The sequence below is a fragment of the Cheilinus undulatus genome, linkage group 8 (assembly GCF_018320785.1).
Source record: "Cheilinus undulatus linkage group 8, ASM1832078v1, whole genome shotgun sequence".
NCBI classification, from domain to species: Eukaryota; Metazoa; Chordata; class Actinopteri; order Labriformes; family Labridae; genus Cheilinus; species Cheilinus undulatus.
This window is the reverse complement of record NC_054872.1, coordinates 27620320-27643702: the sequence shown is the minus strand read 5'-3', so window position 1 is coordinate 27643702 and position 23383 is coordinate 27620320. Positions and strand designations below refer to the sequence as shown.

At 38.4% G+C, this 23383-nt stretch overlaps 2 protein-coding genes across 3 annotated transcripts in view; both read left to right on the top strand.

Moving 5' to 3' along the window:
• The first annotated feature begins 394 nt into the window (after positions 1 to 394).
• On the top strand, positions 395 to 14023 carry dbf4 (DBF4 zinc finger). The gene is made up of 13 exons (XM_041792408.1): positions 395 to 615; positions 744 to 871; positions 1861 to 2012; positions 2859 to 3062; positions 3187 to 3237; positions 3325 to 3394; positions 3503 to 3579; positions 3702 to 3747; positions 3886 to 3931; positions 4011 to 4136; positions 7683 to 7776; positions 9189 to 9304; positions 9467 to 14023. The coding sequence occupies exons 2-13, from the start codon at positions 826 to 828 to the stop codon at positions 10239 to 10241; spliced, it is 1803 nt and encodes a 600-aa protein (XP_041648342.1). The 5' UTR covers positions 395 to 615; positions 744 to 825; the 3' UTR covers positions 10242 to 14023.
• A 2794-nt stretch (positions 14024 to 16817) lies between these two features.
• adam22 (ADAM metallopeptidase domain 22) overlaps positions 16818 to 23383 on the top strand; it is a 101943-nt gene continuing 95377 nt past the window's right edge. For both annotated transcript variants that reach the window (XM_041793167.1, XM_041793166.1), the window contains exons 1-3: positions 16818 to 17138; positions 17403 to 17563; positions 21903 to 21979. In XM_041793167.1, the coding sequence (XP_041649101.1) occupies positions 17042 to 17138; positions 17403 to 17563; positions 21903 to 21979 (335 nt within the window). In that variant the 5' untranslated portion in view covers positions 16818 to 17041. The remainder of the gene's footprint in view (positions 17139 to 17402; positions 17564 to 21902; positions 21980 to 23383) is intronic.

Here is a 23383-nt window from a genome sequence, read left to right as displayed (position 1 = left end):
ATCACATATGCTATGTGTTTGCAAGTAACTCAGTATATTAATTTATTGTTTTTAAGAAGTTGTCTTTTGCTTTGTTTTATGCAATTTTAAAATGTGGAAACATCACATTCAAACACAAGGAGTGCGTTTACTCATTGTGGACGTTGCCAGATATGAAGGTTTTCCGCAAAACCTCCGCGTTTTTATATTCTCGACAACGTGGAAATTTTACAATGATGTCAATCAGATGCGGTAGTTATATATTTGAGAACAAATGTGGAATTTATTTATGCATTCATATTATAAACTGGGATGATTTTGAGTAGGAACCTTTGTTTACAGAAGTGGCCATACTTATGTTGAAGGTCAAACATGGCAACGTACACTTCCTAAACCATTGGATTTGAGGCGGGAAAGAGGTTTTAGGTGAATGAGAACCCGGAAAGTTCACTACTATTAGAAAAAACATTAGAAAGTCTCTTTCCAATGGGTAGTCCTTGTTTACGAACACGCTATCGGCGCCTGTGTGCCCTTTAATAACGGTTATTAACGGCATTATGTAACGTAAGTTTACCAGAGTAGCTAACCGTCGAAGCTGTCTGTCTGGGTAATAACACAGCAAGCTGACGTTAAACGGTAAGACGACGTTTAAAAGTTAAAGTCATCGCTGTGTGAAACGATAAACTGTATTTATGATTGTATTGACAACTTATTACTGCTTTGTTTATTGTTTGTCTTCCCTGTAAATATTTATTTACACACAGGCGACACGAAGTCTTCCCGAGACTGTTTACGGGAGACATGAAGGCAGAATAAACATGAAAGTTTAAGAAGAAAGGGACTAAAATGAAGCCAAAACGTACCCAGAGGCATCCGGGATCCCAAATACAAGGTGATGTAATAGTTTACTACCATTTTATACAAGTTTATGTGTATTATTGAAGCTTGTTCTTGTGTTTTTTAACCAAATGTGAATGGTGGAATTTGGCTAACCAACAATTATTTCCTTTTACCAGTTAGAGCATTTTTAGTGTTTTAGGTTTTAATAGTTATCATCGGCTTCATTCACGATATTTGTTCACTATTATTCCCACTTTAAGACACTTTGATTTTAAAATCACCATTTTTGTTGAAGTATAGCCTGAATTCCTTGTTTGTTTAATTTTTTTTCAAACGCAAAGCATACCCGTGTCATACATTTACTATAGTTTTTGCTCCATTTCAATTAAATAGTTAATGTAAGTAAAAGCGAGGCTTTGTCTGAGGCTGCCAAAAATAGATTTGCAAATATTGGCTAAAACCATGGTGAAACAGTTGGTTTACACAAAGGTCTTTTGACAAGAAATGCCTGCATGGGCTTTTTTTTAAAGAGTTTTATCAGTGAAACAATTAAAATCTATGTTGATTTTTAACACGTGTGTCATTATTTTCTTCTTTTTTGGGTCTTGGGGGGCTCCACTTTTGTAAGGTACATACAGAGGAGGCTCCAAGAAAAAAATGATTGGGAAACGCTCTTATAATAGAGAAAAACTGGTAATGTTGAAGGCGAGTAGCATTCAGAAAGAACAGAAAATTCAATAGTTGTCAGGCACTGTAGATATAAGAGACAGCTGAGATGTAGCAACAGTTAAAAATATGTGAGAAAAGAGCAACAAAACTATTACACCTTGCACATACTTAAGTGTTACTAGATATGCAAGCTTAAACAGCTGCACTTTCAATTTCTGAATAATTTCATCAGGTAACCTTTTTTTTTATCATAAAATGAAACCATTTGATTTCATATGTGATTGATGACTCAGTTCATTACCACAAAAATGAAGGACTTGAGCTGAGATTTCTACTGAACATCCTGTCTGATTTCTCTTTTTAACCCTTTAGGAAAAGGCCTTGGTGCTGGTGGTGACAAGGCAACCCTGAGTCAGGCTAAGCCTGCTCAGGTCAAACCTTTTGCTGGGAAAGTGTTTTACCTGGATCTGCCATCAAATAGAGGAGCAGAGACATTGGAGAGGGACATCAAGGAGCTTGGAGGAGTAAGAATAAAATCAGAAACAAAAAATAATATCAAAAAGAAGGAAAAAAAAAGACTTGCCAGATTACTTGCAAATAAAGTCCATGGTAGAAATGGCAGTCAAAACTGAAAATCTGAGGCACTCTGATGTGATAAAAGTTCTTTGTTGAACAGATAAGTCTACCAATTCAGCTGCAAACAGTCTTCATCATGGCATAATAGGCAGATAAAGAACAGGTGTTTAAATACAAATGAGGTGTCACGTGGCAAAAACATGTGACAAAGGTCACCACAACACTGAAAAAGAAACACTGGACATAAATCACAACAGCAGATGTCACAAAGTACAAAAACATTCATATTATACAATAAACTGTTAATACTGATACACAGGTTTAAAAAGTTCATGAGAGTAGTCGCCACAAAAGATATCAATAGACTTTAAAAACTGATTTCACCTTACTGCATCAAATAGAGTAGCAGAGACATTGAAGAGGGACATCAAGGAGTTTGGAGGGGTAAGAATAAAATTAGAAATAAAAAGTCTTTTATTTGGGGGACTGATGGCCTAGCAGTTAGGTTTTTCCCCTGATATACTGAGGCAGTCGTCCTACAAGTGGCTGACTTTCCTGCTTGTAATTCTCCCCAATTTCCTGCTGCTTCCACTGACCCATATGAATAAAGGCTAAAAGTCTCAAAATGTTATCGGAAAATTAAAATCGAGCATGTCTACCCTGCAAGCATTATGTGTATCTTAAGTTGTTATTGTTGGGCTGTTTTTCTTCTCTGTGTTGTGGATGAATTTGGTATTGAAATCATAAAAATTAGTCAAAATCCTTACCCTACTTTTCTTGTGTTTCCCACCCAGACAGTGGAGAAGTTCTTCAGTAAAGAAATAAAGTACCTGGTGTCAAACAAGAGGGAGGCTAGATTCGTTCATTACCTCAAACAGGACTCTCCAGTCCCCAGCCCAGATTCGGGACCAAGTTCTCCTCATCCTTGCTCAAACCCACATCGACCTGGCAGCCATGGGGACATCATCAAAAGCAAGTCTCAGGGCCAAACAGACACAGTGAGTCCACTTTAAAGTCTAGATATGTTTTAGAAACATCTTACCTCACTTATATTTGCTCTTGTTTTGTTTTTTTTCTACTTAGTAATGTCCTGGGTAATAATTTTCTGTTTTTGTCTTGCAGATTGTTACAAGTAGGGGGAAGTCTTTGGTGGAGAAAGTGGTGAAAGAGCAGGTAAGTGAAGTTAAAGTGAGTGAGTTTCGAAAGACACAGTTATTACATCATCTGTTTTCTGGACTAACACATTTGTTTGCTTTTCAGAAGAAGGTGCAAATGAACAAGATCTTGTCAAACGCTCTGGAGTGGGGTGTGAAAATTCTTTATGTAGATGGTAAATAAGGAATATTGTATTTTTAGGTTACTTTTTGTAAACCATTTGGTGTGTTTTTATTTGCAAATGTAAATAATGACTTGATGTATTATTACATTGTCCTTGCAGATATATTAATGTATGTTGAGAAGAAAAAAAAGACAGTCAGCAGCCAGTGCCCTGCTACCACTGCTGTAAAAAAAAGTGTAAGTATATGGTTTCATAATCATCTGTTCATACCTTGTAAATTGGTGCTGATTTTTAAGAGGAAATTATCAAAAATGGTTTTTAAAATTTAGTTTAAGATGTTTTCTGTTTTCCTTTGCAGACCAAAGTGGAGTCAGCAGAAAAACACAGCTTTCAGAAAATCAAAGGTAAATGCTTTCGGTGGTTCTTTACCTTTCTCACCACCTGTCCTTTATTACACAGAAAGCCCTTGACTTACTTTTTAGGTGTTTCAGTCGTGTATATAAATGCTTAAATCAAAACTAGTGTAAAAACTTTTCTTCCAGGAGGACGGATTAGTAAACCCTTTATCAAGGTTGAGGACTCAAGCAGGTAAGAGACTAGTAGGTAAAAAGTGACATCCCCTTCTTGGCTTGTTTACATCTGTTAACCGTGAGTATTTTCACGTTAGGCACTACCGTCCAATCTACCTCACTATGCCAAACATGCCTGAGTTCAACCTGAACACTCTTCCTCCCTGTACTCCATTCCGTGTCGAGGACAAGGATCCCGCTGGGAACAAACAGAGAGGACAGAGGTACAGTTGATCCTCCCTGATTTGTTTGTTGCTAACTTAATATCTTATGAGGAGTATATGAGGTATATAACAGTGAGAAAGAAAGCATGTTTAAATCTGTAATGTTTCTTGTAGCTTTTGAAAGATTTTAACCTTTGTGGCTGCTACATCCCAATGAAAAAGAGCTTCAAAGATGCGCTAACTAACCTGATATTCACCCAGCTGTTTGTGTTTTTGTAGTGGTAGTGTCTAAGGCTGGGCAATTAATAGTGATTTAGACTGGTCTACTGCACAAAAGTGAAATATTTTTTAAATATAAAATGTGTAAAAAACAAAACAAAAACACAATATTTTAGAATAGTTTTGCAAAAATCAGACATTCCTTACTTTTTTGAGATATTTTCCTTGTTAAAAATGAGACTGTCATAAGAATGATCATTTCCTTAAATTCAATAGTTCATATTAAATTTACAAATAAGTCAAGATAGTTACCACTAGATATGTTTTCAAATCGTTTCTATGCTGCTTGTGTTTGTTGGAAAATGCACAACGTGAGGAACTGTAAGAAATAATTGAATGTTAAATTGCAATTGTGATATCTGTTTATTTATTTTTCCAGTGCACTGTTGTTGCAGTATTGACCCTTGTGCCTTATTTTTTCTGAAGAGGCTAACAGATAAATATAACTTCCACTTGCTGTAGTTAATCCACAAATAGTAATGAAAAAGTATAGGCTATGAAATATGACATAGCAATATAAGTAGGCAATAATAGTAACCTCCAACCTGAAAGAAGGGGTATTATACCTTTTTTCAAGGCTTTACACCATCTCTCTGATACCCACATAGTAGCTTCATATGGTTTACAGTTAAAAAAAGTCAAAATCAGTTCGCTCCATCGAAATCTCGTCTTGGGAAGATCTCAGAGAGATTCCCAACGAACTGTTCATCAGTTTACAGTCTAATTCCAAGATTACTGCCACATACTTTTATCTTGTGGTTTGAAAATTTACATACGTGAAGTTTGGACACCCAACATTTTGACTTTATATTTATGTTTTAAAAATCGGAAAAGTATAATACCCCCTCTTTAATCTACAGCTACTGTAAAATAACAGCAGTATTTTATAATAATTAAATCTTTAACTAAAACAAGATAATTTAATTGGTCTTTGTCATTGGAAAGATCAAATTATCTAGACTCTTTATAACAAAGGGGAGTAAAAACAAAGTCATCCTACATTTCTAAGTGGTTTTAATCTACTGCCAACACCAAGCAGACAGTAAGACCTTCTGCTCCTCCTTATTCCTAAAGCTATACCATCCTTCAAAACATTTCTCAGTCACAACTAGGGCCTCTGTAATCTATTATTTCTGTAATTGAGTACTCTATTGATTCTTCTGCCGATTAACCTAGCACTGTAATAGGAAATATTGCTTTTTTAATCAGTCACAAAGGTTTTCTAAAGAAAATGCATTTTACAAAGTGCAGTAAAGTTCTGATAGCAATATCCATTTATTAAATTTAAAAAGAAAGGAAATTTAAAAGTTGAATTAGATTATACCATACTTGGGGTTTAGGGATCATCTTTCAGGAAATTGTGGGTACAAACACTTTATTCTTTATGTTGTAGTTTATTTTTATTTTCCAATTTGCCACTAAAGTAAACGGATGCTTAATCACTTTAACATCCTCTACTTCATGCATTAGTGTAAAATTTCAAGTGTCGGTCTAATAATGCTGTACTCTTACATAACAGGAATAGGATCTATTTTCAAAGGGGGTTTACTTTTAATTTTTACCACCACATTTTTGTTTGTGAATTAATCAACTAAAAATATGACTTTCTAACACCATAACTGAACCTGGAGAATGCATTTAAAGAGACAAAACTGTTTACGTGACCTACTGAATCCTGTGCATGAAGGTGAACTCTGACCTATTTGGTCTCACTGTCTCAGTCTCTGTCTGTGGCACTTACATGTTTATTTCTTACTCCTATCTCATTATCAAAATGTAGTCTTATTAAAGCTGCTCCAATGTTGGCATAGTGCCACATCTGCCATACTGCCGCGGCCAGTGGAAACGTAAAAAATGCAGGATAAGTGCCTGTCAGCATCACTGCAGCATATTTTTACTCTTCCCTTATGATTTTCATGCCTCACATGATGCATGTTAGGTTATAGTTATGGTGAAAGCAAGTGAATTGTGTCACACACATTACTGTCTGTGCGAAACACAGCACACCGTGCCACACTGCTTACATCATTGGCATGTATGGATACGTGACTGATTTAAGCAAGCCTCGAGGCAGATAATTTGCCTTGAGGATTGCATTTTACAGAGGACTCACCTACTGGGATTGAGGTGTAAGATTTAGATTTTAACTAATGGTCATGTTGTAACTAACTCAGCAGGCGCAATAGCTAAAGAGTACAAAAACTCAGTCCTAAATTTAAATTCCATTTAAGCTACATAAGACATCATGCATAGCCGATGCATCCCAGAGCTGTTGCCAAAGACATACCATTAACATGATGGAAAACTGGGTGATTGCACACTCAAAAAGATCAGACTATTAGTTTTTTTCCCCTGATTATTGGCTAAATAAAAAGTCAAAATAACGTGTAAATTTTGATAAATGAATCAAATAAACATAATGCATTAATTTTTTTCTTAAGACAACCTATAGGTTCTGTCTCTCCTCCTCCTGCCTGAGGGCTCCCCAGCGCATGCACACAGACAAGCACTGTCACCTGCATGCAAAGCCGTGCTGAAAACACTACGTCCAAAAATGATAAATTCGCCTACTGATGTGCAAACGTCCTTGTTTCAAGATGTACTCCTGTTCTGCTGCTGTAAAACCTTGTAAAAAGGACACATGCTGCTCAGAAGTACGTTCTTTTATTACAGACATTCGTGACATTACCAACAAAAAACTTCCATTGTGCGCTTGTTGTGTCCTGTTTGTTCATGAGGAATAATGACTTAACTTTGAGAATTAAACAAAAAACCACTGAAGAGGCAAAGAGACAAACAGGAGACAGAGAGCAGAGGTAGGCCTACTGAACAGTCAGTGAGTGTGTGTGTTAGGAGGATAAAGATCAGATTTAGTAAATAGTGAATTCACTGTTACTACTGTGAAGACCAGCGTTAAATATTGGCTACGAGCAGACATATATTTATGAATTTAAATATAAAATCTATTAAATTTAAAAGGGGATTATACAGTAAATCTACCTGTAATGCATACCTGCTCATTTTATCCATTTATGTGATAAATTGCAGTTAAATAATCACAAAGCCTTCAATTAATTAGATTGTTTTACTGCCTGACAGCACTATGAAATACAGCTATCTTGTATAAGTAAATACATTAAACCTTTGGATAAAAAGCAGATTTTTGAATTCAGTGAGTTTAAGAAGCTTGTCCTAACTTTTTTATTTGATGTCCCTGAAGCCATCCATTGAGACTGAATGTAAAATGTATCAGAATTCTGAAATCCAAACTGTTTTTCATCATTGTTTGGTTTTATCTTTGAAACCCCCGGGCTCCTGTGAAAACAGTGAAGAAAGAGCGCATGGCCGAAAGAAGAACAGAGACAAGAAACGAGGCGGCTACTGCGAGTGTTGTTTGATCAAATATGAGAACCTCACATCGGTAAGAGCAAATTTACTACAGTATGACCATAAATCATACTGTAGTTAATTCTAACTAAACTGAACATCTAAACATCTTACTGCAGATACAGTATGGTTTACATACAGCCATTTTTACACCAAAGGTAGGGCAAATACTTGCTTCAGAAAATGCATACAATTAAAAGAATCAAAGTCACAGCATGGCTTTATTTTCAGTGAACGTCTGCATAATTGACACATTGCTTTTTTATCATAAATCCTTTTCATTTGGGTCATTATTATGTAGTAAGATTTTTCCATATCTTACAAAGACTTAAAGCCAAGATCTCAACTGACACGTGTAGCTGTACTTATTGGATATAACTCATCAGTGCTGACAGAACCCCTCCATTTCAATTCATTCCAGTTTATTACAGGGTACCAACAGATCCTTGAAAGGTCTGAAATAGTTTTAAATTTAAAGAGTGAAATTTAAGGCCTTAAAAAGTCTCAAAATGTCTGATTTTTTTTTTTTTTTTTTTTACCTGTGAGAGGTCTTGAATTTTAAATGGCACTTTTACAAAGACATTTTAAACATCTTCCTCCAGAAACTGTTACATACATATTCTCTAGAATTCTGGGAGTTTAGTGTAAGGTGGACCCCCAGATCTCTCTCTATTTTGATCTGGCTCACTGTGATTAAATACTTTGTACTGTTGTAAAACAGTCGTCCAGTTCTCTTACATCTGGCTGCCAGGTTGACCACTTAAAAATCCATACAGCCCACCCTTATTTTGACAGGTTTGCCCTGACATAAAGAAAGTATGATTCTGCTTTTAATGTGTCAGAAATCATCACATTTTGGCATTTAGGTCCAAAAAGGTTCTCTGCTCTATACCAGCTGAAATTTGCATAAAATCATTAGATTCAGCTGGGGTCTGGTATACCAAGAAGTCTCATATGCCTTTATTTTTGACGATGTAAAAAGTGGTATTTATTTTTCTGTCCAGGTCACAAGAAGTCTTGAATTTGATTTTATTTTTTTAAGGGTTTAATAGTACTGTATAGTTTGGACGTAATTTTAATGATATTTGGTGTTGTTGTTTGAAACAACGAGATAAGTAGCTGCCTAACTTTTAACACTATGAAGTTTACCTAAACTAAAAGATGTAATCGTATGAATAAACATTAGGCGTTAATAAAATGTTTGTGAAGGAAAGGTAATTAAACTCCAAAACTTCAGATTAGAAGTTGTTTCGTGCAATAAAAATTAAAACTACTTAATAAAGCAAATTTTCTGGTGCAGTATTTTTTCTTTCAAACGTTTTTTTTGTGATGAAAAGAAGTGTGGGAATAGTAAGATGTTTGGTTGTGTCAATCAAAGATTTTGGTCTATAGACTACTGTATTTAATATAACTGCATCATCAATTATCTATTTGATTTTTTTTAAGCATCTGCAAAGTGATCGCCACAAGGCTTTCTCAAAGAGTGAGGAATATTTGGTCGTGGACAGACTGGTTTCAGCTCTTCCCTGCAGCTTAATTCACATGAAACCTCAAGTAAAAAGGTGACCTATTTCAGTTCTTTTAAAGTCTTTAAAATCTCAAGATTTTTATGGTAAACTAGCATGTTAATATTATCTCCTGTTGCTTGGTGTCTTCTTGACACATCAGTGATGTATCTGTATTACTCCCTGCTCATCTTATGGGTTTTTCTTTATTCCTGTCAGACCCAAGTGCAGTGTTTCTTCAGTTCTGGTCACTCCTGGACCGTGTGGAAAAACTGAGCAAAGACACAAGAGAGACCTGAATACCTCAGAGATTCTTAAAGAAGAGCAGCAACAGACTGACGATGGGCACAAGGGATCTAATTCAGGACAAAGTTTGAAAATGAAGAATGTCTCTGCTTCTGCTCCTCTAATTCACAAAGAGAAGGACAGGCGGAGTAATTATACTCACTTGGACAGATCCAAGCACAAACCTTCTTCACATAAACGGCCGTGCAGACAGAATTCATTGACTTTTTGCACTCAGACAGCAGGGCTGGATGAGATTCCTCAGCCTGATACAGAGACGGCTCCCTCTAGGGGTGAAACTGTAGCCTCTACCCTTTCTGGTTTTACTCAGGTTGACCCAGCGGACGAAATCATAACTCAAGAAATGAATAGCTCACCCTCCCACTCCTGCTCTGTGAACAAACAGAAGGAAGCTTCACATCAACATGAGGAGTCAGACAGGAGGCAGGACTCTTCATTGTATGAGGCTGCTCAAAACAAAGTAACAGGAAACAACTCAGAGAAGGATGAAACAAGTCCTTCCTCACTAAACTTTTCTCCTGTTCGGAAAATACAGAGGAGGGTGAGAGTTTATAAACGCAAAAGACGTAAAGTGGATGCTCAAGTTGAATGTGTAAAGCCAAGTGAAATTCCCACTGACCCCTTGATGAAACTTTGGGAGATTTTTCAATCCAGTGATGACATGGAGGTTGAATTTCTTGGCTTTTAGGACCAGGGAGGGGACAAATGAACTAAAGGGATTAACTGGGAGTACTGCTGTCTGTTCTATGACAAGAGCCACTTCAGATTGTGTGCCATGGACTCTGCAAACCACTGAAAGCTTTTTGTCTTCAAACACAAGTGAAAGAACAACAGTATGATATCCACTGATAAATAATTATCTATACAAAAAGGAGAGATGTACCATGTGCTCTCGTTGTGTAGTAAACTCCAGGTAAAAGCCAGGTGCTCTTGAAGAATATCGCGTAAATTGTTGAAAAAGGGTAGAAGCCACCAGGGCAATCTTTAGGCACACTCGCTCGAGTCAAGGATTAGGTTGAAAAGCCTGTAGTGGTTCAGGGCATATCTAATAAAACAGTAAAACCACAGAGAAAGCCAACCAGTTTCGACCACACAGGGTCTTCATCAGGGTGTCAACAAGACACAGACACAGGTGAGGTTCATTTAAAGAATCATGTGACCTGAAGACTGAACTAACACCAGCTTGAAAGTATAATGCTAAAGAGATTCTCAGAATGAATATATAACCCCTAATAATCTGTGGGTTTAAAGGTAATGACAATATAAAGGAGAGTTATATGAGAGAGTGACAAAAAAGAAAATATGCTGTGTATGTAAAATGTCTACAAATGCAAAATATAAGTTAAATTAATCAAAAGGTGCAGGACATAGAAATATATATATGTGTGTATATAGATGCACACATACACACACATACCTAAAGATATAACAGGCTACAGTAAAAATATCAACCTAAGACAAATTCATAAAAAAGGGGGGTAAGATGCTCAAAGAAGGTATAAGTGTGTAAATTAATAAATAAATCAATTATTTAATCAATATATCAGTTTAGAATTCAATAAATCTTCTATAATTAGACATGCCCTGAACCATTAAAGGCTTTCAACCTAATCCTTGACTTGAACAAGTGTGCCTGAAGATTGCCCTGGTGGCTTCTACTCTTTTTCGACAATATAATTATCTATAGAAGTGTTACATGAGGTGAAAGGTAGCTGTTGTGCTTTTATTTAAGTATATTGAATAAGATGCAAAATTTACAACAGGTTAACAAGCAGACATTACAGTATTTCACATTTCTCTAGACCTTAACAGGGTTTACCTGGCTGCAAAAAACTCCTCACAAAGACCAGTTAAAGTGCACAATCAAAGTGTAGTAACATGTTTAAATTATCTTTGCTTTCAACATCAAAGTGCCAATAAGGCACAGCCCATTCTGCCTAGCAATAACAGCATACAGTCATTCATGCTGGTCTTTTTAATGCGTAAAAACTTCTTTGTAACTTAAATAAAATCTGGACTTGTGATGGTAAGTCGTCCCAAATTCCCTTCACAAAATAAAAAGGACAGAACACAATATTCTTTTTGTCAATCTGAAACTAAATGTACAAAAAAGTATTTTAAAAAACTTTTACCAACAGTACAATCAATTATTTATTACACTGTGGATTTTATAGAAGTCTGAATACTTTAGTTAAAGCTCAATCTTATGTTGAAAAAGCTGCTTTTGTCAAGGTGTTTTACATTACATGCCATCCTCTCAGACACGGGTAACTTATTGTTTGTGTTTAGATGCTGAATATGTAATGTGAATGATCTGCACGATTAATGTGTAGTGCTTGACATTATATATGACACTTTCAGACTCTTCCTAAGTGCACTTTGAATGACCTGCTTTCATTTGCTTTTTCTCAGATGCATTAGCTCAGCTTCTCCCTTCTTCTCTTTGCATTTAGTGCATTAGCATGGTGCCCTTGTTCCCTCACTGCTCTCAAATGGGAGTCTTTGTGCCCCTGGCATTATTAAAAGACACGAAAACTGTGTGTCAATGCAAGGGGCAGCATACAGTACATCAAATTAAAGGGAAAGGCTACACTGATTGCAGACATTGTTTCTTTTAGTTGCTCTTTATACAAATAATACTGTTTTTTCTCCAGTGTCTGACTGAATCAAGAGGCTTGGAGATTTTAGACTGGCAGAAGAAGAAATTTAAACATATTACGTTGGGATCTAGGAAATACTGATAGGACAATTTCACATCATAAACCTGTATTTTGTTAGTTAAAGCTTTACCGTAAAATGAACTAAATAGTAAAAATAGTACATTTACATTTCATTTCATTGATAAATTTCCTGTTTTCTCAGGAGGCTTGAGCCCTTTACTGACACATACACAGTATCAAACCTCACTGAGTGTAGTCCTACATACGTGATCTGTTTTGGCTTTGACTATTCTAAGAAAATAGAAGACGAGAGAGTTCCTTAAATGGTCCTCATCAGTCCTTTTTAGAACATGATAAATATCAACTGTGTTTAAAATCTTTAACTTGGATCCAAGATGTGTTATTCCTTTGCATTTGAGCAGTATCAACTCCCTGAGTGAGCTATCACAATGTGTCTACCAATAAATTATTGTCTCATGCATGGACAAGCTTACACCTGCTGAAATAATCAGATGCACACTTAAATGAACAACTGGAAGAGTCTTCACAGTACCATTGTTTAGAACGTTGTTTTTAAACCTACTACTAAGGTAAATTCTTGCTTTGTAGGGACAGATTTATTAGTCTCCCTATGAAAAATTCAATTTTTGTTAATATTTCCCAAGTGCTGTTAAACAGAGCAAGGGATTTTTAATACAGCTTCTCCAAACGTCTTAGTTTTTAGGGTTAGCTGCTTACATTATTTTAATTTTCACACATGAACAAAATTAATTTACTAGAACCAAAAACTACCAAGGTCTAAATTATTAGCCCCCCTGATGATAATAGTCAGTTGTGTCTCCTTTTTGCTGGGTAAGAGCCTGCAGCTGTTTGCTGCAGTTTGAAAAACAAGTCATTCACTTTAGTCTACTGGAGGAAGTTTTTCACCAGGGCACATGTATGTTTTGGGGGTGTTGTCATGTTGGTAGATAAAGCAACAACCCAGACCCAGTTTTGCTACTGGTTTTCTTTCAAAATCCTCACATATCCTGCTTTCTCTAGTTCCAGGCGCACTGAAGCATCTCCACAGCGTAAAACTCCCACTGCCATGTTTCATCATGGGGACAGTGTCCTTTGGTTTATACGACTCTCTATTCTTTCTCCAAACATAAGCAGCAGCTCTGTGGCCAAAGAGCTCTACTTTGGTCTCATGTGACCAAAGAGCACACTCCCAGTGTGCATAATCTATCTTCAGGTTGTCCTCAGCTATCTGGCTTGAAGGTGTCTCTTCTGCTGAAGTGGAATTTTTCTTGGTCCATTCCTGCATAGAGCTCTAGTGACTGTCTTCTTTGAGACTACAATTCCTGACTTGGCTAAATCATTTTCTAGTGTCTTGGCAGTTGTTCTGGGGTCTTTAGACACATCTCACACTAGTTTTCTTTCCAGAATCTTAGCAAACTTTCTTTTCCTACCTTTGCCAGGCTTGTTCTGGTGTGGCTGTCATTGAATTTCTTGAGTATACTTTTCAATCCAGTTCTTGACACTCGAAAACGCTGTGATAACGTTCCCAAGTCTGAACCGATTTGTTTTTGCCACAATGCTTTCTCCAGTGACAGCTCAAACCTTTACTGAAGTTTTTAGACTGTGTGTAAATTGGAAGATAACACTCAGTTTTAACTTGATTTTACAAGCTTTGAGCATTACAAAGCTAAAATCGTCATTGCACAACAGTGGTTTGTGCTTGGGCTCTTCTAAAGGAGGCTGATAATTTTGACCCTGGCTGTATTTGATTTTTTGTGAAATAATTTTGTGTTTATGTGCAAAGTAAAATAATGTTGGCATCCAAAATAAAACTAGAATGTTTGGAAAATTTATGTTATAAATCCTTGCTTTGTTTAACAGCACTTGTTTGAAAACAATGACATTTTCATCCCCCATTTCAAGCCCCTTTGCTTTGGCTTCCAAAGCAGTTTGAGTCTGTCTATTGTAAGCATATAGCTGATGTCACACAGGCTGTGTCCAATTCTTTTATCAGTCTTTGATAAAATCACCGAGCAGTTCGTCTCAGTACAGTCTGTTACTAGCTTATGTCACATTGAAAGTTAGCCAGTTACACACTGTTTTTGTTTCTATCAGCCACAATGGCCTACGGGTCATTAAAAAACATCATAACAGAGAGATTTGTGCCAGAAAACAGTAAATTTAATCCTCAACTTCTGTCTTTCTGCTCTGGCACAGAGCCAGATAGCCACACTCTGATCAGAAGCATTTTTTTTATATACAGCTGCTAGAAAAAGTATGTGAACCCTTTGAGATTTCTGGATTTCTTCATTGGTCATCAAATGTGCTCCGATCTTCATCTAAGTTACAACAATAAACAGTCTGCTTAAACTAATACTGCACAAAAATAATATGTTTTCATGTTTTTATTGAACAAAACGTAAACATTCACAGTGCAGGGTGGAAAAAGTATGTGAACCCCTAGGCTATTGACTGGTTGACCCTCCTTTGGCAGCAATAACCTCAACCAAACGTTTCCTGTAGTTGCAGATCAGACCTGCACAAAGGTCAGGAGGAATTTTGGATCATTCCTCTTTACAAAACTGTTTCAGTTCAGCAATATTCTTGGGATGTCTGGTGTGAATCGCTCTCTTGAGGTCATGCCACAGCATCTCAATCGAGTTGAGGTCAAGACTCTGACTGGGCCACTCCAGAAGGCGTATTTTCTCCTGTTGAATCCATTCTGTTGTTGATTTACTTATATGCTGGGTCATTGTCCTGTTGAATCACCCACCCTCTATTGAGCTTCAGTTGGCGGACAGATGGTCTTAAGTTTTCCTGCAAAATGTCTCAATAAAATTGGGAATTCATTTTTCTGTCAATGACAGCAATCCGTCCAGGCCCTGAGGCAGCAAAGCAGCCCCAAACCATGATGGCCCCTCCACCATATTTCACAGTTGGGATGAGGTTTTGATGTTGGTGTGCTGTGCCTTTTTTTCTCCACACATAGCGTTGTGTGTTCCTTCCAAACAACTCCATTTTGGTTTCATCTATGGACAGAATATGTTGCCAGTAGTGCTGTGGAACATCCAGGTGCTCTTTTGTAAACTTCAAACGTGCAGCAATGTGTTTTTTGAACAGCAGTGGCTTCCTCTGTGGTGGCCTCCCATGAACTCCGTTCTTGTTTAATGTTTGACTTATTGTAGATTTGTCAACACAAATGTTGGCATGTGCCAGAGATTTCTGTAAGTCTTTAGCTGACACTCCAGGATTCTTCTTCACCTCATTGAGCGTTCTGCGCTGTGCTCTTGCAGTCATCTTTACAGGACGACCACGCCTAGGGAGAGTAGCAACAGTGCTGAACCTTCTCCATTTGTAGACAGTCTGTCTTAACGTGGACACATGAACATCAAGACTTTTAGAGATACATTTGTAACCCTTTCCAGCTTCATGCAAGTCAACAATTCTTGATCATAGGTCTTCTGAGAGCTCTTTTGTGCCAGGCATGGTTCACATCAGGCAATGCTTCTTGAGAACAGCAAACTCAAAACTGGTGTGTGTTTTTTATAGGGCAGGGCAACTTTAACCAACACATCCAATCTCATCACATTGAATGGACTCCAGGTTGGCTGACTCCTGGCTCCAATTAGCTCTTGGAGAAGTCATTAGCCTAGAGGTTCACATACTTTTTCCACCCTGCACTGTGAGTGTTTAAATGGTTTGATAAATAAAAATGTGAAAACATATAATTTTATTGTGCAGTATTAGTTTAAGCAGACTGTGTTTGTCTATTGTTGTGACTTAGATGAAGATTGGAACACATTTGATGACCAATTTATGCAGAAATCCAAGAAATCTCAAAGGGTTCACATACTTTTTCTAGACTGTATGAGAGGATCATATTTCTTGTGAGTGGGTGTGGCTTCAGCTCATTCAAGACACGCCCACACATCCTAGAGGAGCTTTTACTGCCTTATTTTTCATGATTTTTGAAGCTTGATTTTAAAAACTTGCTTTTGAAAATGCTGAAATTTGGCCTTGTGGTTCATAACACAGTGGCCTGTCATACAACTAACCTAGAATACAGATTTTTTTGTTTTTTATGATTTCACAAGGACTTTAAAGAGTAAGGGTGCATAAATCGTTCTAATTAATGTGTCTTTACTATATATATAAAAAAGTCCCTGAACATGTTTTTACTGGCCGTGTAGAGTGTTAAAATGAAAGAGTATGAGGTAAATGATTGGTAGAGCTCAATAAGAGACAACAATGCCACCCCATACTCGCATAGGAATTCATTAACTGCTTTTTGGACTCCTGACAGATGACAGAATGGCTCGCGCAGATAATAACAATCAGAACTGGGAAGGGATGTCTCTTCTGCAGCATTTGGACATGGAGGAGGAGGACCGGGCGTGGATGTGGGTCCAGCCGGCGGAAGGCCCGGTCGGCAGCTTTCCTCCATCCCGCCTCCACTCATAATTATGCATTAGGCGTTTCTGCAGTGAGCCGCTGGATATTGATGTGTTTTAAGGAAGTGTTCCCAGTCCTCTCCTCCCCTTCATCCATCCCTGCCTCCCTCTCTCACCCTCCCTCTCTCTCCTCCCTGCCTCCTCCGTGCGGCTGATCCGCGGGGTCTCGGTGCGCTCGCTCTCTCTCTCAGACGCGCTCGGCGTTCACACTCGCAAGGACCCCGATGGCCCCCATCCAGAGGGACTGCGCTAACCAAACGAAAAGCTCCGGCTCCCAGCTCCCCTAGCGAAGGCAGGACCCGAGAGCCTGCTCCTGGATTACCGCATTGTTTTATAATTTCCAACAAAAGAAGGAGAGAGAGAGAGAGAGGAAGGTGATGATGCTGAGGATGCGCCCGCGATGGTGGATTTCCCTTTTGTGCGTCTGTGGATTGATGCACGGCGGTCACCAGAGCAGCCCTAATTCCCCAAATGGTAACTGATGCTATTCATATGTTAATTGAATTATCATCCTGCAAACATATTCTACTCGTGAATAGGCCCGTATTTGTGTTTTTATTCGTAGCACCGTCTATCCCATCCTCTCCATCTGAAATATATATGTAGCCTGTAGCTGCTTCTTGTTATCAAAGAAAAACAGGGCGCAATCGACATTTCAGATGGCGCTGTTTGTGATGAAGGTAGCAAGCACTCGTGTTATGAAATCGGTGTTTTCCTCCTTCCTCCCTCTCTGTGCAGGAGACGCCTTGTCGAGCTTGAAGGCTCTTCGTGATGCAGGCAGGTTCGTGGGGAAGGAGGACACGGTGCCTCTCCGCCTGCTCTACAGCAGACACAACCACAGCCAGATCACAGAGGACGAGCTCAGCACCAGGGTGAGAGCCAGCTCCGGATCCACGCAGGTGGGTACACCGTGTTTTTAAAGGAGTGCCTCAATGCAATGTTGTGTGTGCTTGTGCTTGTTTTTGTTGTGCACTGATTCATACTTCTGCTCTGCCCTCACCCTCAGAGATAAGATTAATCATCAGTTAAATAAAAACAAAGCAGAGGAAGCTTGAAACATGAAGAAGGATGGAGCTGCTCTAATTAGACTGTCTGCAGGTGCTATTTGGGTCATCAGTGTTTTACACATGTGTCTACAGTACCTTTTAGATCACAGCTTGTATTGATAAGCCCTCACATTCACTTAGTCAACAGTGTACATTCAGCCATAGTCATCAGGCTGTCAGGATAATTAATAATTTATTGATCACTTGCATCTTGTGTGCCCAGCTGGTTTGCTGTCCTAGCAGCTGTCACACCTAAATCAGCTCAAATCTCAAATCCCATTAAGCAGTTTTTAACCGTTTTCATGAATGGAAAAGACAGAAGAGCTGTTAGAGGTTGACTGATATATATGAGTTGATCTTATCAGACAGTTTTAGACATGATTGTTGACCTTTAAACTTTGCAAGAAGTATTTTCTAAAGCGGGAATGATTCCTTATTTTATTTTTATCTATTTAATTTTATTTAACCAGAAACCTCATTGAGATCAATAATCTCATTTACAAGAGTGTCCTGGACAAGAAAGGCAGCAGCACAATGAACAGAGTTAAGTTTAAGAGTGAAATATAACAGTTATAAACACAGATCAAACAAATCACCAATCACAGAGCACAAAGTCATTATAATAATCAAAATAAGTATTAAAACCAGCACTTAAATTTATTGATATAACATCTGTTGCACTGTATTCAGAGCTTATGATATCACCTTCATGCAGATGAGTAAAACACTATGATATGCAGTAGGGATGTAACAGTATCAAAATCTCAGGGTACAATAACACCTCAGTGACAAGTTCACGGTACTGTATTTACTGCCAGATCAAAAGAAAACCCCAAAAGAAAAAATGAAGACTTCACAATGATGATGGCATTTATTAAACAGCAATTTAAATATTACATTATGTGCAAAGAGTGGCGTAGGTATGCATTAGGATTAAAATATATACTGTGTGTTTACTGACCTTCTAAGCTTTGTTTTCCACCACTGAAAACAAGCTGTCGGTCTTTGGCAATATACAGTATTCACTGGTACACCTGTGATCTGCTGAGTCCTCCTGCTGTTGTGGAGGACGTTGGATTGTGAATGCTTCCTTAAAGACTCCTCGACTGATCATTTTTAGCAATCTCCTATGTTTCTGGCCCGCTATGCTGTGCGGCATGAATATCAGCAAGTTTGATGTGTCCAGATTGTATGATGACAACTCTCACTTAACGCCAATGAAGCGCAGGTTACAACATACAGGATTTGCAAGAAAAATTGTCTCAATTCCAATGCTAACCTGTTTGTTTGATGGCGTCAGTGTCGTGTCTATCATTCTGTCATCTCTTCCTGCATTCCTGTTGGTTGGTTAGTCGATGTAGGTCGTGGCAGCTGTCCCATTGTGAGATGGTCATCCTAAATGTCCGGCACTGTCCAGGCTATCTTTTGTCTGTCAATTTGCCGTACAGTATGACGTATGACCACTGTCTTAGAGCCATGAATAAAGATATCCCCCATTGGTCATCTTTTGTCTGGGACAGCCCAAAATCGCATGTATACCAGGCTCGAGAGTGTTTTGGCCTGTCCGAATTTGGTTCCTTGTATCTCTGTGAATCTTTTTGGGGTGATGTATTGCTCAGTGGCTTTTCATGTTACTTGTACTGAAAGAAAACATTCCCCATCTGGCAGTCTGTCTGCATACTGCTTTATTTTTATTTTTTCGACACTAGGGAAGCAAAATGCTTCCACACGTCAGAGCCTCTAAAATCTCAGAAACTTGTTACTCAGTTCTCCTTTGCTGCTCCTAGCATCCACTTGTTGCGCTGTTAGATCAAGCCAGTGATTGGAGCACAAAGTATGATGGGTAGGCCAGGGCCGATGGTAACTGTAGTTTTCGCTTCCCTTCACTCTGCTACATGAAATGAACAACACTTTTTTGTCCATCGCTCTTCTCCAATGAGGTGGCAGGGTTAATATTTAGTCAGGGAGGGGTTTTAGCATCTGAGTGGCACATAAACGATCTGAAGGAAACACTCCCCTGTCAGTGTGAACACAGAGCTGAGAACAACAAAACCAGATAGAGTGTGACAGGAACAAGAATAATGATCAACAAAAACTGTTAAGTTGAGTCATTTGGAAGGCTAAAGGTAGACTGCAATAATCACAATTACTGCAATTATGTTCACTGACTCAGTCAGCGAAGCAGGATATCTGCTGGTCCATTTCAACAGATGAGTCAATTAGCACTGTGCAAACCCATCATGCGTTTTTAATTTGTACGGCTAAGGCTCTTGTTGGGCTAGCCTACTCAGGGCCCAGAGAGTGAAGAGAGGGCTACAGATGGTAGCAGGCAGGGAGGTGGCGCTAACCCTTTGTCTCTCTCACACCTCAGACAGAGCTGCAGCTTGATGGGTAAACAAGCTAACAGGAACCATCTGCCATCAGATATAATTTTAATATTTTCTCTTTGAAGCTGATACTAATCTCCATCACAGGTTGATCACGTAACATAGTCCTCCTGTGAACTGAATTTCAAAGGCAGGACGCCAATACCTGCAGAGCAAGAGGAATTATTTTTTAAACTTTTATACTCTTAAGATATGTACAAACTATTTCACATCACACCTAAACCTTAACGTACAGTTATGTGTGATTGCTGTGTTTATTTTGCTCTGTAATATGTTATAAAAATAACTTGCATACTGGAAATCAATACAGCCTCAAAGTTCAAACTAGGCTTTAAAATACATGCTGCACGTGAGGAGTGTGTTAAAGTAGGAAGGGGAGGAGACAGACATTTCTTGGTTTCTGATGTTTTAAATCTCTTATTCTCTAGGGAGCTACAGATAGTGCAGTCGGCTGTGATGTCACTTGTACAAAGTTTGATCAGTTATTGGCTGTTTTTAGATCAACAGCCTAAAAACAAATCTGTCAAGCAGATCTAAAAATGTGTGACACAGGAAGTTATTTATAGACTTCTGTTGCTTTGCCTATTTTCAGTCTCAGACACAAACAGCTTCACCACTGAATGAGCAATGTGGAGTTCAGCAAAGTGCTCCTGATGTTTTGGTTGGAAAAACAAAAGTGGAAACAGCCTGAGCATGGACTTGTGCGTGTTGGTTTGCGCGATTGCTTTCCTGTGTTTGTGTGTATGTGTACAGTGGATTAACTGCACTTACAGTCATACTTGGAGAGTCATGAGTGGAAAGTCAGGCATGCTATAACTCAGAAATCAATGTTGGAAGAGTCAGTGGTAGCATCAGAATATCGGCCCGGCTCAGTAAAGCTGGGATGTGCTTTCAATAAACACAATTACTGGTACCTCCTCCCATCATGGAGCCAATCTGCCGGATTAGATTTCATCACAAGTGTGCCATGGAAAGGGATTGCTCTTTGAAAGTGCTCACACACCCACACCCACAGACACGCTTACCAGCTCTTATATTCATTGGCCACGCAGCGACACACGCCTACAAACAATAGAGTCTGTGGTCAGCGGGGACCTCATGGGCTAAGGTCGTCCTTGGGTGAACACAGCGGCACCTCCTCAAACAGAGTCAAAAAGAAAACCCTCTCCCCTCCTCCCCTCGTTGTCATGCAGTGTCCGGTCTTTAATAAAGGTGACAGCCCGTGGGCTGAGTCTGGGGGAGGGGAGGGTGAGTGGTGTTTTAGTCCAGCTCTGGGACTCCCCCTCGATCTGCACAGAAATGATTGTTGGGAGATCTCATTGACCCAAGGGTGTGTAATAAAGCCTGTACCATATGTGCCCAGAGCTCAGAATGAATTCAATCCCCCAAATCAATCACAGTACATGCACATTTCTGTGTTTGTGTACATATCAATGCTGCAGGATGAAGATATGACATGAGAGAGTTTCAGCAAAAATGTGGCTTTGCTTCTTTTGTAAAATCAGTCTGAAACACAGAAATAAATGGTTATTGAGTTAGAGCAACAATAAGCTGTATTATTTTACTATATTCATGTGTAAGTATTTGTGTCTGTACTTCATAATTAAATTGCCAAATGAGATGAAAACAAAAAGAAATTGAGAAAGTCAAAATGTCCCTTCTTACTGCTGATTGGTGTTAGAGCTCAAAAACAACACAGCCATCCATCAATGCAGATGAGAATTGATCATAACTAATGAACTGAGCTTTATGATAATGTTTGCATTCATTTATGGTTAATTGATCTGTCCTTTTCTGCCTTTTAGGTGAACCACGTGGCTCAGGCAAGCTTTCAAGTTGATGCTTTTGGCAGAAAATTCATCTTGGATGTGGAACTGAATCAGTGAGTTTTGCATTATTCAATCTGTTTATCTTTTGTCTTGCTATCTGTCGAAGGGAAAAACATTGTGTCTGGCTCCCAACTATCTGTGTTTGGCTTATCCTATTGTCCAAGGCAGTCAGGCTGCAGGGCGTTCATCTCTGACAGCCACTCTCACAGACTGTTCATCTGAGATGCAGGCTATATCTCAGAATGGAGCTGCCATAATTTGCCGGTACAACGTGGTTCCAGTTTAAGATTTTATTCCAAATTCAACTTTATTGATAAACAAAATCTGGCAGTTACATTCATGATATAACCACACTGTAAACATTACAGACTAAGCAACATTTCATCAATAAAATACAGAAAAAGTCACCGGTCTAATCTGGGATTAGATTGTGTATAGATCTGTTACATGGATGGTGGACTGCTTAAGCTTAGCTGGCTTTAGCTAAAGCTAGCATGGCTACACTGGCTACATAATTAACATTTCTGCATAAGCCAATGTACCCAAGTTAGCTGAGTTTGGCAATGTGAGCTTTAGGTAAAGCTAATTTAGCTACACAGATGTCGTAAATACTAGTATGTACCTTATGTATGCTTTGTGGTCTAAGCTTTAGCTTTGTTAGCTGCGTAGCTTCATTATTTCTGTAGCTTATGCAGCTAACGGAGCTACATTAGATACACTTACTGCTTATAAATATTTTAATGGAGGACATGTTTTTCCTGTGAGGAGGCTAATTGCTTGGCTTTATTAAACATTTGATATTTCAGGTTTTGCAGATTAGGTTTTTAACTTTTAGTTTTTGACATCCTAACTGTTACCTTAATCAATAACATAGCCCTAAACAAAAGTAGAATCTGATTTTTTTTTTAAGTTTTAGCATGTATTTCAGTTTGAGAAATACAGCATCTTAGATGAACAGTCTGCAACCAACCCCTCTTCATTCTGGCTTCTATCTAGCATTTTACAGTAGCCATCCATCCATCTAGCTGTCTTTCCATGTAGTGACATTAAAGCTATTTTGTCTAACTAGCTAGCAAGTAGCTATCTGTTTGCCTGGCTGGTAAGCTGACATCTGCTGGTTTTAGCTCATCAGCAATATGCATTTGTAAATATTTAAGAATTAGCGCTATAGCCACACTTAGTCCAAGTCAGGATACAAAAAAGCCAAAACTATTTCACAGGAAATACCCCAGGGGACAATGGCTATCTTTCTGTCGGTCTGGCTGGTTAGCCACTTGCTGGTATTTGACAAACTAGCTAGTAGTTTTCTGCATGTCTACTAGCCTTCTTGTCTGTTTGGCTAGCTCACTTTTGGTTTTCTTGCTGTCAGCTAGGCTAGCTATCGGTTGGTCTATTTGTGTAGCAAGCTCATTAAGATTATTTTGGTGTCTTTCTGAATCTGGAGATTTTTGAGCTAC